General features: G+C 38.3%; 1 protein-coding gene across 2 annotated transcripts in view; it reads right to left on the bottom strand.

Moving 5' to 3' along the window:
- The window catches only part of caln1 (calneuron 1), a 53,807-nt gene that overhangs the window by 16,958 nt on the left and 21,085 nt on the right, over window positions 1-15,764 (bottom strand). For both annotated transcript variants that reach the window (XM_053647172.1, XM_053647171.1), the window contains exon 4: window positions 12,629-12,741. In XM_053647172.1, coding sequence (XP_053503147.1) covers window positions 12,629-12,741 — 113 coding nt within the window. The remainder of the gene's footprint in view (window positions 1-12,628; window positions 12,742-15,764) is intronic.

A 15,764-nucleotide genomic window follows, 5' to 3' on the forward strand; every position in this document is an offset into this window, starting at 1 on the left:
TTCTCACATACAGAGGACCTCCATCGCTGCCTGTGAAGCAGTGCTCACCAGACTGCAAATCAATGTGACCTTTCCAATGCACCGCTTTCTATAATAGAAAGCAGGTCTGCTTTGTGCACTGAATACTTCGAGACCTCTCTGCCATGGATTTTGTGGGCCAGTTGTACAACCTAATTAAATCAATAAGCATTATGTAAAACGCTTCATGCGCTATAGTTTCAGAAACTAGTGTTGAAACAGTTTAGTGTTTAACTACAGAAGCTCGAGCTATAAACTCTAATTACTGAATGCCATGTATACTTAAAACCGGACTTGATATCTGTACTTAGATACACACTTAGAACCACATTATGTTGCTCTTTATCTAAAACCACTGAACACAGTATGGAACTTACAATCCTTGCATTTAATGTTTCTCAGTCAAGCAGAGGAAAGTGTTCGGAAGAGGTCTTGTACTGGCCTATTTTCATATCTGAAATGAAAATCAACACATAGGCATTCAAAGGCATTCCTCTGGCCCCTCATTTCATTATGTGCACAGCGTCATCTCCTAGAAGCCTGCAGACAGCACACTAAAGACAGTGCACATTACCATCCGACACATGCAAATTTATACCTCCTCATCTGCAGTCCATCTCATGGACAGATGGAGAGTAGGCTACAGCACTGCTGTGTATGCAAGGCTGAAAGCTCAGTTCAACACCTTGGCAATCAGTATCCGATTTCTGCTTTTCCAGAGCCAGACACATTTGTACTTTTATTTCTTTTCCTTCTGGGTACAGAGTGAATTGTCAGGAACATTGAGACACAGAAGCAAATGTATGAAGAGTCTGTTTTGTTCATTCATTCCTTAATTCATCTTCAGTAACCGTTTTTCCTGGTCAGGACTGTGTACGTCCTGGATGAGACACCAATCCATCACAGGGGACCACACGCACACACACGCACGCACGTACACACACACACACCTACACACCTACACAACTAAGGGCAATTTAAGGCCAGTTTATATTTGACATGTGACTTCGTGTGCACAAGCAGAAGCAGTGGCTACGTGAGTGGCACTGTTTACATATTCTCCTGCATACTTCATGTACATCTGCAGAATGAAAAGTGGCACTCGATTTCCTGTTCATCAGTTTTCTAAATTGAACCGTAAAACATTTAGTGATTTCACCCACGGTGATATTAAACATACTGACGAGCTCTGTCTTTCTTTAAAACTTTCCACCATCATTGTGATAATTGTCATGGGCTGCGTCTCAAATCGAAAACTCCGGCCTTCGATTCAAATCTATTTACTAATCTAGAAAATCCAGAAGACTGGTACATTTCAGTAGATTTGAAGGCTACAAATGTTTTGTTGTTTTGTTTTTATTTTGTTTTATTCTGTTTTCTATTTTACTTTTCTTACTCTGTTCAGCACTTTGGTCAACTTTGCTGTGTTAAACGTGCTATATAAATAACATTTACTGACTTACTTACTTACTACATGAGATAATAGCAGCCATCTTGCGTACATTGCGTACGCATAGCAAGTATAATTAAGCCTTTAGAGTCACCATTCAGCCTGCCATGTTTTTGGTTTTATCAATTGACTTTCAAAACAGTGTAAAACATCTGCTAGGATTTTAGTACACAATAATCCATAGAGACAGTCCATAAAAAAATAAAATAAAAAATCTAGTGCGTTGCAGTTCTGTGGGTGGAAATGCCTTGTTGATGAGGTCAGAGGAGAAATGCCACACTGCCTCAAGCTGGCAGGAAGGTTACAATAACTCAAATAATAAAAAACTTTGAGGATGGGCTTCAAAGCAGACGATCACATTGGATTCCACTCTTGTCGTCCAAAAATAGGAAACTGAGATTACAAGTGGACACAGGCTCACCGAAACCGGACAGTTGAAAATTGTAATAAATACCAGGATAATAATGTTCCTCCATAATAATATGTTTTGATTAAGACTAGATGAAAAGATAACAATGGAGATCAATCACAGAGGCGGTGGTAGAGGCGATAAACAGAAAGCTGTATTCAGAAAAGAAATTTTCAATTCCAAATCGATTACTATTAATTGTGATGATGGGGAGATCAGCATTGAGAAACCAGGTCATCGGTGGCATAACTTAACTCTCTAAATAAGGATAAGGAATGAAAAATATTTTTAAATATCAGCCTTTATTTAGAACTGGTTAGTGTTGTGCTAGAATCCCACATCTTTCATTGTTTTGTATAACAGATACTAGGGATACTACTTAAAGGGAAATTTAAAAAAAAAATGATCCTTTAAATTATCCTTTAATCCTCCAGGTAACAACTAAGGTTAATATTTGCTATGTAGCCTACATGTGTAATATTTCACCTCTATTGCGTCACTCTGCAGCACACGTTTTGCAGACAGCATGTTCACATTGGATATTGGTGCCCCAAACAATTAGGTGGAAATTGAAGCAACAGTGCTACTTGACAAAATCTCATTTTGAGTCCTGCATTAAAATGATTTCGTAGCAGAAAAAATTGTTTGCCAATCAAGTCAATTCTCCATTAAAGAAAATAAGATTCCCAGGCTGGGCAGTCCCTGTCCAGTAATTTGGTTAAAAGGTTAACAGCCACCACTTGGATGTTGTTTTCATACTGATCCAACTTCAGCAATTCAGAAAGACTCATCTGATTTGATTGTCTGGAGTGGATTAGACCATATTAAAGAAGGCAGCAGCAGTCTGCATCATTAGCCAGCTTCTGCAATGACATTTTACATTCATATTCAGGGCATGTTTTACAAAGTTTTTTTTTTCATTCTAGCCTTTTTTTTTTTTAACGCCCCCATAGCACAATTAGCCCTCTGCTGTCATGAGCTGGAGAGTGAGGTGTCAGTCAATGCATGTCAGTGTGTGCCCACAGAGACTGCAGTCTTTACAGAGAAGGTGAGTCACTGCATCCTTAAGCCATTTTAATAGTCCAATCTACAGACATGTCTTATCCAACATACTGACACCAGAAAATCACAAACACAAGCATACTGCTCTGCCATGTCACTGTGTTCAGTTGTAATCAAACAGATGCCAAGGTAGTCATGCTGGTCTGGTCAGAGATATATGAAGGCTGAAGGGCTGCAGTGTTAGCATTTACCATCGGCATGCTGCTCTTGTCAATGTTTTGAAGGCTGTTACATAAAATGCAGTTACTGCAAGCAGCATGGAAGGGTGGAAAGAGGAAAAAAATCTAATTGCAAGGGAATATGACATTTTGAAAGCTACGTTATCTACAGTACATGAAAATCAACAATCATTTTGCTATGCAAGACAGCAAAAAGGCAAATGTTATAAATATGTCACTGGCAACCTGAGCACTTGACCATGAAAGGTTCTATTCAAGCCAAATTCATTATTAAATTCACTGGCCAAAGTCCAAGAACAGAACGGAGATTGCAAGGACCATATTTTTGCAGCATAAGGAGTCCAAAGATCAAACTATTGAGTCAGTCTATTTTTTGATTACATGTACTTGGAAAACTGGTAAAATTAGACAAAAGCTGGATGGATTGACGGAACACAGACACAGCATATGGTCCGGAAATTATTTCTCCTGAACAATAAACCAATAAATGTAGGACAGCCCTGTTTCTTGTTCAGCTTGTCCTCACTAAAATCTCAATAAGAAGTTTTAAATAATGTTTCTCATATCCTCAAGCTGATTTTAGGAGCAGCAACAGAGGGTATGATTTACAACCTCAGCTTTTCTCCAACAGCTAGTGCAGTGTTTTTTATTTAATATTACTTTTATTAGTTAAAAAATGATGCACGGAAGGACGCTCCGTGAACCAGCATGAAAAATGTATAGAGCATTATTTATGAGAATCAATCTCATTTGTTGTGTAGGAATAAAACAAGAACACAGGGATGTTGTTAGGGTGTCTGAGCTACACGGCCATGGATGGAGTCTTTCACTGGCTTACTTAACCACTGAAATCATTGTAAAAGCAGAAAACAAATTAAACATTTCACACTTTCTGGGATAACCAAGGGAACAGAGGACACATTTCAAAACATTTGGCTAATATTAACATATTATATTATTAGGACACAAAAAAATATTTCTTTAAATATAAGATACATATGGCTTTTGATATTGGGCCTATTCTGAAGGGTTTCATAAATTGTACAGATGATGTTACAGTATAATTATACATGTATAGTGCGTAGATAAAGTTGATACCATTGAAAAGGGTGTCATACTCCTGGCTACAGAATCTTCCAGCTCGGACACATATGATTTATTATATAAAAAATATCCGGCATATCAATTTACAGGGCCTTTACTGGTCTAATAACTTTATTACACAAGGAATTTTTTGTCATGGTGGTCTGCTACACGGAGAGAGCATGCGAGAGAAAAGGGAATGTTAAAAAAAAAAACGAAGCAAAATTGGCCAGCCTATGCGAAGGAAAATGGAGCGACCCAGACAGAAAATTCCAGAACTTCCAGATGGGCACTCCACCCCAGTCTACCCTATGAACAGAACACAGGCCATTATCCCAAAGGGGTGCCTTTTTGACCTGGTAATTTTTTATTGGTAAAATATGTTGGTCTATCTCAGCCACCTATACCCACTTCTGACAAGCTAGAACCTGATGTGGTCTTCTGATATTGCAGCTCATATACCCCAAGGTTCGATGCGTTGTGTGTTCAGGGATTCTTTTCTGCTTATCACTGTTTCAAAGAGTGGTTATTTGAGTTAGCCTTCCTGTGAGCTCACACATTCTTCTCTGACCTCTCTCATCTCATTTTGTGCCCCATTCTGCGCAAAGTCTGAGACTGTTCTGCATGAAAATCCCAGGAGATCAGTAGTTTCTGAAATACTTTAACCAGCCCTTCTGGCACAAACAACCCCGTGCCACAGTGAAAGATCACATTTTCCCCATTCTAATGTTTGGTGTGAACATTAACTGCAGCTTTTGACCTGTATCTGTATGATTTTATGCACTCCACTACTGCCATATCTTTCGGATTAGATATATGCTAATTTTGTTTTCATTTTCTTTCAACTCTTTAAATGTTTGACTCACTTACATCTACTATATTTATTTCTATATTTAAGTAAAAATGAATTTTTCATTTTTATAGTCTATGTATTAGAGCAAACTCAGCTCTTTTACTGCACATATCAACACTGTTACCTTACAAAGTAACCAAGTTTGCAGTAACATGGCCTATGACCTACGTCAGCCATAACTGTTGAAGCAGATATCATGGATGTTGTGAAGGTTTTTCAAATAAACCTGCAACTTTCTACATCTTCCACAATATTCTTTATCTCCATCAGAGTTTTTGTTGTGGGATTGTAAAACAAGATCATAGATTCAAAGATTATAAGTCAAGATAAGGCTGGAACAATTACAGTACTTGCTCTTTACAGTTGTATTCCTCCCGAGAGAATGATGTTACTTCCTCATAATCACAAGAGCTAATAAAAATATTTAATCAAACAAATATTATATATGTATTTGAGTCTTTGAGAGATTTGAACTTTTCATGGCTATAACATTGCACACACAAAAACCTAATTTACATATTAATATTTAGTATTATATTTACTTATTTTTGTACATCAGTAGCACTGTTCCTTTTTTGCATGTGCAATTCTCCCTGCATACATAAATTACCACGTGTTATTTTTGATATCTTAGTAAATCAGGGCCCAAATGTATAAGAGCTAGGTGGAGAACTATAAGCATTAAATCACCGTCTTTTTCCTGTGATGGAATGCCTTGAACTGTTCACTTCAAATGAGCAGTGGCCTTTCACGTCCACTATCATCAGTTTCAAACAACCTGCACTGAAACAGGGCTTTAAAGAGAGATATGGCTTCAAACACGTTTAAAGCCACACATCAACACCACTGTGACTCATTTCAGTCAACATATTTTTATCCATCATCAGCTCCTACTGAGGCTAGATCATATGATGGCTTGAAAACTACGATAACTCTAGATATTAAAGGAATGGCTCTCACCTGGCTCAAGTCTTATTTGACTGATCGTTATCAGTTTGTATATGCAAATGGTAACTTCTCCATGCATACAAAAGTAAAGTTTGGTGTCCCACAATGCTCTGTTCTGGGCCCACACTTCTTTTCTCCATATATGGTACCGCTGGGTACAATTATTCATAAACATGGTATAAGCATCCACTGCTATGATGAGGACACACAGCTGTGTTTCAGCAAAGCAAGACGACAGATACCTGATCAGCACTTGAGGAATGTGTAAAGAACCTTAGATAATTCTGACACTTAATTCTGACAATACGGAAGTACTTCCACTAGGACCGCAGTAGGAAGTAAGCTTTTTGATTATGTAGTAACTCTGGATGGCCTTTCAGCCATCATGTGTAGCAGTGAAAGACCTTGGTGTGATTATTGTTGATCATATCAGAAATATGGTTAAGAAATAAGAAATATACACAACATGTCACAACATGATGCAGAAAAACTAGTTAATACTTTTGTTACCGCTGGGTTGGGCTATTGTGACACCTTGCAGTCTGGATTTTCCAGTAGATGCATAAAAAAAGCCCCATCTAGTCCAGAATGCAGCAACCAGTGTCCTTACTAGAACCAGAACATTTGATCATATCACCTCTCTATCTTATCCACACTGCAATGGCTCCAAGTAAAATTCTACACTGATTAAAATAAAATACTGCTAATGTTTCAGTTTCAGTTTATAGACTGAAGACCGGACATTCTCCTTTAGGATTTTCTGGTAGAGAGCAGAATACATATTTCTCTCAATTACTGTAAGTTGTCCAGGCCCTGAAGCAACAAAGCATCCCCACACCATCACACTTCCACCACCATGCTTGACTGTAGGTATGATGTTCTATTTGTGGAATTCGGTGTTTGGTTTATGCCAGATGTAACGAGACCCCTGTCTTCCACACAGTTCCACTTTCAACTCATCAGTCCACAGAACATTCTCCCAAAAGGTTTGAGGATCATCAAGGTGTGTTTTGGCAAAATTCAGATGAGTCTTAATGTTCTTCTGGGTTAGCAGTGGTTTTCACCTCGCCACCCTTCCATGGAGGCCATTTTCCCCCAGTGTCTTTCTGATAGTGGAGTCATGAACAGTGACCTTTATTGATGCAAGAGAAACCTGTAGTTCCTTTGAGGTTGTCCTTGGCTCTTTTGTGACTTTTGGAAGGAGTTTTTCCATTTGGAGATAACGGCTCTCACTGCGGTTCTTTGGAGTCCCAGAGCCTTTGAAATAGCTTTGTAACCCTTCCCAGACTGATGTATTTCAATCACTTTCTTCCTCATCATTTCTGGAATTTCTTTCAACTTTGGTATAGTGTGTTACTGGGTAAGACCTTTTAACCGACTTCATGCTGTTGAAAAAGTTCTATTCAAGTGTTGATGTGATTGAACAGGGTTTGCAGTAATCAGACCTGGTTGTGTCTAGTCCAGCTGAACCCCATTATGAATGCAGTTTCATAGATTTTGGGAATTGGTAACTATGGGAGCAAATACATTCTCACACAGACCCAGTTGGTAACTTTTTTGCTTCAATAAATAACTAACATTTAATAAATAACATTTAAAACTGTATTTTGTGTTTACTCAGGTTGCCTTTGTTTTTATCTTAGATTTTGTGTTACTTTCTGGAACCATTTAGTATGAGATACACAAAAACAGAAGAAATCTGTTAACCCAAAGTGTCTGTAAAACACATTTTAAGAAATTCTGTATAGTCATGACTATAAACTGTTGTAAAGTACTTTTCTCTGACTCACCTCACCACCACCTCAACTGGACTCTATTGAGTTGGAGGAGCAGCAGCTCTACTCTGAGGTTCTCCTGGATTGCTAATCACCCTATCAGGGAAAGTAAGCCCAGCAGCCATGCAGAGTAATCTCATTTCTGTCTCCTGTACTCACAACCATATTCTTTGGTCACTACGACCACTTATGTACATAGCTAAGGATAGGGCTCATTAGGATAGGGTAAGAAGAGAGCTTTCTCCTAAAACTTAGCCCCAGCTCCCCTGCCACAGACAAAGGATGGAACTACTGGCAGCATTAAGCTCCCAGTGACATAGCCCTGAGGTTCACCAAAGTAGACAGACCCTTTCACCACAACTGGTTCTCACTCCACAAAAGGGGTCTTTGAATTCACTTCCTCAAATCCGTTTTGGAAGGAAGAAAAACTGGGAAACAGGATGAAGGTGACAGTGTAGGGAACCTTTTATAGTCTACCTACATGGAGTCAAGCTCACAAGGTGATGACTTTGCTGTTTGTACTCAAGAACCAGGAACTTTCAACCTTTCAATCACTAGTGCAATTCCTTACCCACTTAGCTACCACTGCCCATTTGACACTATCCCACAAACAATTCCAGTCCTACCACAGTGGCATCTCATCATTTTTTCCTAATTTTCTTTTATTTACAATATTATTATGAGGTTAAATCTGTGATCTACAGCCCTTGTTCCTCTTACACCAATCCATATTTATTAAAACACTTGTCACCCACAAGAAATTCTGACGGTTGTTGATGCACTGAGTAGCCATGTCACACTCACACGTCATGTCATGTTGAAAATACAGACAATTTCCCTCCATGGTGTGCCCCATTTTCTCGTCACAATTCAGTGAGAGACATTATTATCCTCCACTGAAACCACCACATCCAAATAGTGATCTTAATTAGAAAGGCTAGGTATTGTCTTCCGCTATGGGAGCAATTAATAAGCCTGGCATGGAGCAGTAACTAAAATCACATAGATGCCCAAGTTCTATAATATGTGCTTGATTTACTCTTTGTACCTTGGCAGAGGTCTAAATCCTCCATAGGTAGACTGCTGGACGATTATGATGATGAGATTAGCTTCAGAATTACTGGCAGTCTTCAACGGAATGCGTAAAAATGACTATTTAAAGACAACATGGTTGATTATTGCGCTTCAAAATCAACAAGAATCACCTTCATAGCAAGCTGTTTGCAGGAGTTCAACAAAAGTATCCTTTCCTGAGAGTTTACCACAAATTGCTGTGCCGAAAACCATTATGAATCGTGTGTTGTCAGATAAGTCCAAAAAAACATCCAAAAACATTTTGACCGAACACACCGCTGGCACCTGATACCCAGCGTGGTGGTGAGTCATTGAAGTTTTGATGGTGAAGATTCTCATATGAAGATTGAGGGTAAGACCCAAGACCAAAACAAATATCCAAATCATCACAGAAATGGTTGCTGGATTCAGGAGAGATTCAAAAACCCTCTACAACTGTCTCCAATCTTATTAAACATTACAACAGTGACTCAGAGCTATTTTCTCCTGAGAATTAATTGCGGGTGTAGCCGATTTAGAAAAAAACTGCACTATTGAAAAAAACAACTATGTTTTATGTATAATATTGTGTTAACATTAAACTACGCAGCATCCTTATACTGTATGTTTAAGCTCAAGATCACCTATTCAATGTGTTTTCCTTTTTAAATGGTAAATGCTCTGTACTTATATAGCGCTTTTTTAACCTTAGAGGTTCTACAAAGCGCTTTGCACTGGTTCTCATTCACCCAGTCACACACACACACTCACACACCAGTGGTAGCAGAGCTGCCATGCAAGGCGCTAACTTGCCATCAGGAGCAACTTGGGGTTCAGTGTCTTGCCCAAGGACACTTCGGGATGTGGAGACACGTGGGCCGGGAATCGAACCGCCAACCCTACGATTAGTGGACAACCCCCTCTACCACCTGAGCCACAGCCGCCCCAATATTACATATTATGTTACATATTCACTTTCGGTTATTTTCATAAATAGGGTGCCAATAATTCTGGTGTTAACCGTGCTGCAGGAGTTCTATCACACTGAGGCTTCTTGTTGAGTAGCACAGCAGATGTGACTTTCAAAATGAGGCCTTCTGTCATGTGTAAGAAAGGAATTTGTTCAACAGGCTGTTCTTCTGCTGTTCAATGGCTGTAATAACATGATAATCAAAGCCTCCAGAAAAGGGCAATCAGTCCATTTGACTACGGCGTGTCAGTAATTGCCTATGTGCCTATGTTGAGTAATTTAAAAGAGGTCCAAATCAACTGTTACATAAGTAAATGATGTTATAAAAAATTGTTCAGGCTAAACAAATCAAAAATGGGATCTTTGCTATTACACATTTACAACAGTATGATACATATGAGTTAGAGAAAGCAAAAACAAACTCTTTTCTAAAACTAATGTTAAATTTTAAATATGTAGTCAGTGATTTTGGCAGAAGTTAACTGAAGCTAGCTGTTTAAAAAAACATCAAGCAAGTACAACCCCTTCCATCAGAATGTAAGGAGAACAAATTACAAATATTAACAATTATTAAAAATGACATAAAAGCTATGAACACCATATTTGTGTGCAAAACCAACATACATTTGATAAATGAACACCAACATAATCATGATCCTTGTCATGAGAACTGATGGAAATTTGCAACAATCTAGCTCAAAAACCAAACATTTTACAGCATCTGTCTAAAGAATAACAAGCAGAGACTAAAACAGTAAAATGCTCACACACATGTCGATCTTGAGCTGCAGTAGACTATAAACCTGGCCAAAATTAAAGGACACGGTTGTCATCTTTTATTTAACCCTCTGTATTTTATTCACCACAAAATAATACAGTAATGTATTACAAATAAGATGTTTTAACATGTTGGGTTTTGTATTTGAAGTGTACTTTATTTACCATTTTAAGTATTCCAGAATATTAATTACCATTTAATATACATGTAAATACATAGTACATTCCAAATACAAGACATTTTGGGTATTATTTTTATTATAACAGAATTATTAATGCTATATAGCTTTCTCAATCATTTAAAGATTTGCACCTTGAATTATTCCCATGAATTATTTAAAAGCTTTAAATTTCTTGGCTTTTTTTGCAAGAAAAAATAATATGCTTGGTATCTGAGATTTACTCCTTTAGTTTTGACCTTGATACAACTTGTTGCTATATGATTAAGATAAGTAATTAATTATTTAATAAAAGATTTTGTAATATAGCATTGAAGTGGAAATTATTAAACCAATAAACATACTATGTATTAAACAACAGTGGCGACTCAAGAACTGTATGCGGTTTGAGAGAGGTACTTGCAAAAGATTTTCTGTGAGACTTGTTGTCTACATTAGCCTCACCCATGCAAACCTAAAGAAGCAAGCAAACACTAACCATCAACCTGTCTTGGCTGGATGACTAGATTTCGAGAGAGGTAAACTTAGGATTTTTTTTGTTGTGGAAATTAGATTCTTTTTTACAGAATTATTTCTTTAAGAGGAGTATGAGCTTGATTATACAGCAAAACAGAGAAGTCAGGGATCCATTCATAAACCATAATTAAACCCATGACAGCCATTTTGAGTACTTCATATAAGGTGATGTATTCTAATATATATTCATATAGTGTCTATAAGAACAATTTCAGCCTGTGCTGTCGTCCTCTATTTCTCAGGTTAATGTAGGGTAGGTTTGGTTGTACCTTATGGCTTATCGATCTAACACACCTTGTGTGAAATGAAGGAAAAGGGAGTGTCCCCTTGTCCTTGTGCACCAGAGAGCATAATCAGCTCCAGCAAACTACTATGTTTAAGAATGTACTGCACTGTCTGTGGAGACTGGCCTTGGGGTATATAATGAAAATAAATACCAGAAATGGACCCATTCTGTCTTGGAAACTGCCATCAAGTTCTCACCATGACCAGAGAATGTGCATTGAATGGTGAAGTAGTCAGTGCTCAAAGGGAGGGGAAATTTAGTCACTGCACACTCTATTGCCCATTAAAACGAGAACTGGATGAGTCAGATGCCCTTCACAGGAAGCACAAAGAGAGAGTCAATCACTGCACTTAGTTGCAATGGAAATCACTGTGTTCCATGTGACTTCTTGCTAGCACCTTTTTGCAAAGCCACAGAAGATATTAATTACAAATTATGATGTCGAATAGTTATCTTTAAAGGGCTGATTAGGATATGCTAAATAAGTAGCATATGATCACTGAAGGAAAAGCACAGAGTTTGCTGTCTGAAAGTTTGTAAAATTGCTAATGTGTTTTAAAAGCGCTGCCTAAAATAACTTTACCAGCTGCAGCCAGCCACTACGATAGTGAAAAAAAAACCCCATTCAAAATTGAGTTCAGTCAGAGAAATGTGTTGAGAAGGTCATTCTGTCCTCTGCAAGCTGTCAGCTGTTTGAATGAGGAGAGTGGCCATGTCTTGACAGATCTGTCTTTGCAACCAGCCAAGGTCACATGTGCCTGCACTTTATCTTTCCACATAACATCCAGAGTAGGAGCTGCAGCTGAGTGCAATAGCTGGCCTCTCCTTTGCATGGCTGCTATCATAGCATGCTTCTGCTTAACACATCCATCACTTGGCCTGAGTACGCTACACTTTCCATGCATCAACAGTACGTGCTGACATTGAAGTCTTTTTCGTAATGGTTCAATGTTGGTTTATCAAGAACTTGTTACAGATATAGATATCAAATATTTAGCATTTATGGACAACAATAATATACAAATAGGATCAGTGAAAACCTTATGCAGTAAGTAGCAAGGAGTGCATACCTGCCAAAATATGCTGTCTATTGTGTTTCCAAGGAAGCCGTCCCGTGTTTCAGAGGATAGAAGTTTGGGGCCCAGTATCGTCATGAATTCATCAAAATCCACCTGTCCATCCCCTGGGAAAAAAAGCACTGTAAGTGATAGATAGCTAACTAGGCAGATAGATACGCAGTACAGAGTGTTTGTAGATACGAGAAAAGTAGATATGCAGGTAGGTAGACAGATAGTCTTATGCTTTATGTGGTTTATATTCACATACTTGAAAGCAGAGATGGAAACTCGAGTCTTTACTTGACTTAAGTGGCAAAAAAAAGAGAGACTTGACTTGCACTCGTGAACAACAGACTCGAGACTTGACTTGGACTTGAAGACAGAGACTCGTGAAAAACACGTCATTTTGGATTGGCATTCCCGATTACGTTCTCTCTTTACTACCCCACATGACAGCATCAAACATCACATTTTTCTATTCATTCCTCATTCATTCATTCCCTATCTGTATGTGCAGCAGCAGCAAATATCACAACAATTCATCTCTAAAAAACACCAAGCCAAAATTATTATATAAAAGCCTGACACATTTGAAGGCACTTGTTCACCACCCATTGGAAATGTGCTGTTATTTACATGAACAACAAACAATAACAGCTGTCAGGGGCTTGCTTGTTGTACATTTTCAAGAAGTACAAATGTTTCCATGTCCTTTTCATGTTTCTTCCCCACCAAGTATTAGCTACCATATGCATATAATATCCATGTTTACCGGTGCTCACTGGAAGACTACCTTACCCTTCATTACTTGAGAACTACAGCAAACTATGGCAACTCAAATAGCTCAAACTACACAGCACATTGGCATTTTGCACTAAGTAATATCTAAACTTGACTTGGACTCTACCTCAGAGACTTGAGATTTGACTTGGACTCCATTTCAGAGACTTGAGATTTGACTTGGACTCCATCTCAGAGACTTGAGATTTGACTTGGACTCCACGTCAGAGACTTGAGATTTGACTTGGACTCCACCTCAGAGACCTGAGATTTGACTTAGACTCCACCTCAAAGACCTGAGACTTGAGTTAGTCTCCACCTCAAAGACCTGAGACTGGACTTAGACTCCACCTCAAAGACTTGAGATTTGACTTAGACTCCACCTCAAAGACTTGAGATTTGACTTAGACTCCACCTCAAAGACCTGGGACTTGAGTTAGACTCCACCTCAAAGACTTGAGATTTGACTTAGACTCCACCTCAAAGTCTTGAGATTTGACTTAGACTCCACCTCAAAGACCTGGGACTTGAGTTAGACTCCACCTCAAAGACTTGAGACTTGAGTTAGACTCCACCTCAAAGACCTGAGACCTGACTTGGACTCCACCTCAAAGACTTGAGACTTGACTTGGACCTCAGGGACTTGTGAACATGTCTGCTTAAAAGTGTATATTAACATACTGTACATACAGACTAGAATGATTAAACAAGTTTTGAAGCATTAGTTCTTAAAGTTCTGCCCCAGTCATTATGCTTCTTCAGTGTGTCAGTCTGATGAATCACCACCAGAAAAGTCCATAAAGTGGAAAAGACACAAATGTGAGGTGCTTTCTTAAATGCCAGTAAAGCATCCACCTCCTCTAATGCAGACCTGGTCAAACCAAACTGCCTCTGTGCCGCGAGTGCCTAATCACAGCTCTCGCTTCCTGGAGGATGAGTCAATTGCACTTAATTTGGTCTCATTCCAGCACTGTACTCAATCCTTAAGGCACTGACATGCTCAGCCATTTGACTGCACTGATTGGCTGAATACCATATGAGTTTGGGGAGATAAGAAGATGGGACTGTTAAGGCAGAGCTAGTCTAAAAACAGGACTGAAGTTAGCACAGGCCCTAAAATCAGTTTAGAGCAGGATTTTTCAGCCACTGCTACATGGACTGAATCTGGACCATTTCAATTGTTAAATGGCCCACAGTATTAAATTAGCATTAATACTATGTTTAGGAATAATATACATATATCTATCTGTTTGTGATGTAAAAAAACAACAACAACAACAACTGAGATGAATCATGTCAGACCTTTTCCCATCTTTAATGTGATATAGCAACCAAAAAAATTCCTGTACACTTGGCTTGTAATACATCATTCAAGCTTTTTGGTCTACTAACTTAGCGCATCTTGATTTGGCCATTTGTTGAATTGGATTTGCGCTTTGCTTTGGGTCATTGTCATGCTAGAAGTTGGAATTTTTCTGCATCTTCAGCTAATAGAAGCCTGCAGGTTTATAGATTGATATTTTGGAGCTATTCATGATTTCCTCTTTCTTGACTGGAGACCCAGTCCCAGGTGAAGAGAAGGAGCTCCATAGCATGATGCTGTCGTCACCATGCTTCACCATGGGTATTGGGTTCTTTGAGAAACAAGCTGTCTTGTTTCTTAGAATTATCCCCAAAAAAGTTCTACCTTGGTCTCATCAGACCATAACATTTTGCCACATGGTTTGGAGTGACTGTATAAATGCTTTGGCAAAATTTAGACAGACTTGGATTTTTTGACAATGAGATCCCTGCCATGGAAGCTCTTTGCACACAATGGTTTCAGAAGTTGGATGAAACTAAGAAGATGTACAGAAAATCCTACAGTAACAGCTGATCTTTATTTGGGGTTCATCAGAATCACTTCATTGACGACAGGTATATAATAATTATCTTTGAATGTGAGTTAATTCTGAGCAAAGTCACATGACCCATTATAAAAAAGTGTGCACACTGATGCAACCAGGTTACCTTTATTTTTTTTCTTTGACTTTTTTTCCTTAAAACATTCCTATTTCTTCTTCACTTGAGTTTTGTTGGTTGCTATATCACTTTAATGGTGAAAAAAAGATCTGGCATGACTTATCTTGGTTTCATATCACAAAAACTTGCCATTTTTGATTTGGGGTGTGTATATCTACTTTTTATATCTACCATACTTATCTACTGTAATGCTATCATTTACTGTACTACTGTCATTTATCTCCTTTCTTACATCCAAAGTCACTTTTTAGTATGAAACACAAAATAGTTGAAAAACTTTAAGGAGTAGAAAAAGAAGAGTATTATTGTGTGAAGAGAAAGTTCTGCAGCTGAGATTTTAAAGAAC

Source organism: Ictalurus furcatus, chromosome 17, assembly GCF_023375685.1.
Source record: "Ictalurus furcatus strain D&B chromosome 17, Billie_1.0, whole genome shotgun sequence".
In the NCBI taxonomy this organism is placed as follows: Eukaryota; Metazoa; Chordata; class Actinopteri; order Siluriformes; family Ictaluridae; genus Ictalurus; species Ictalurus furcatus.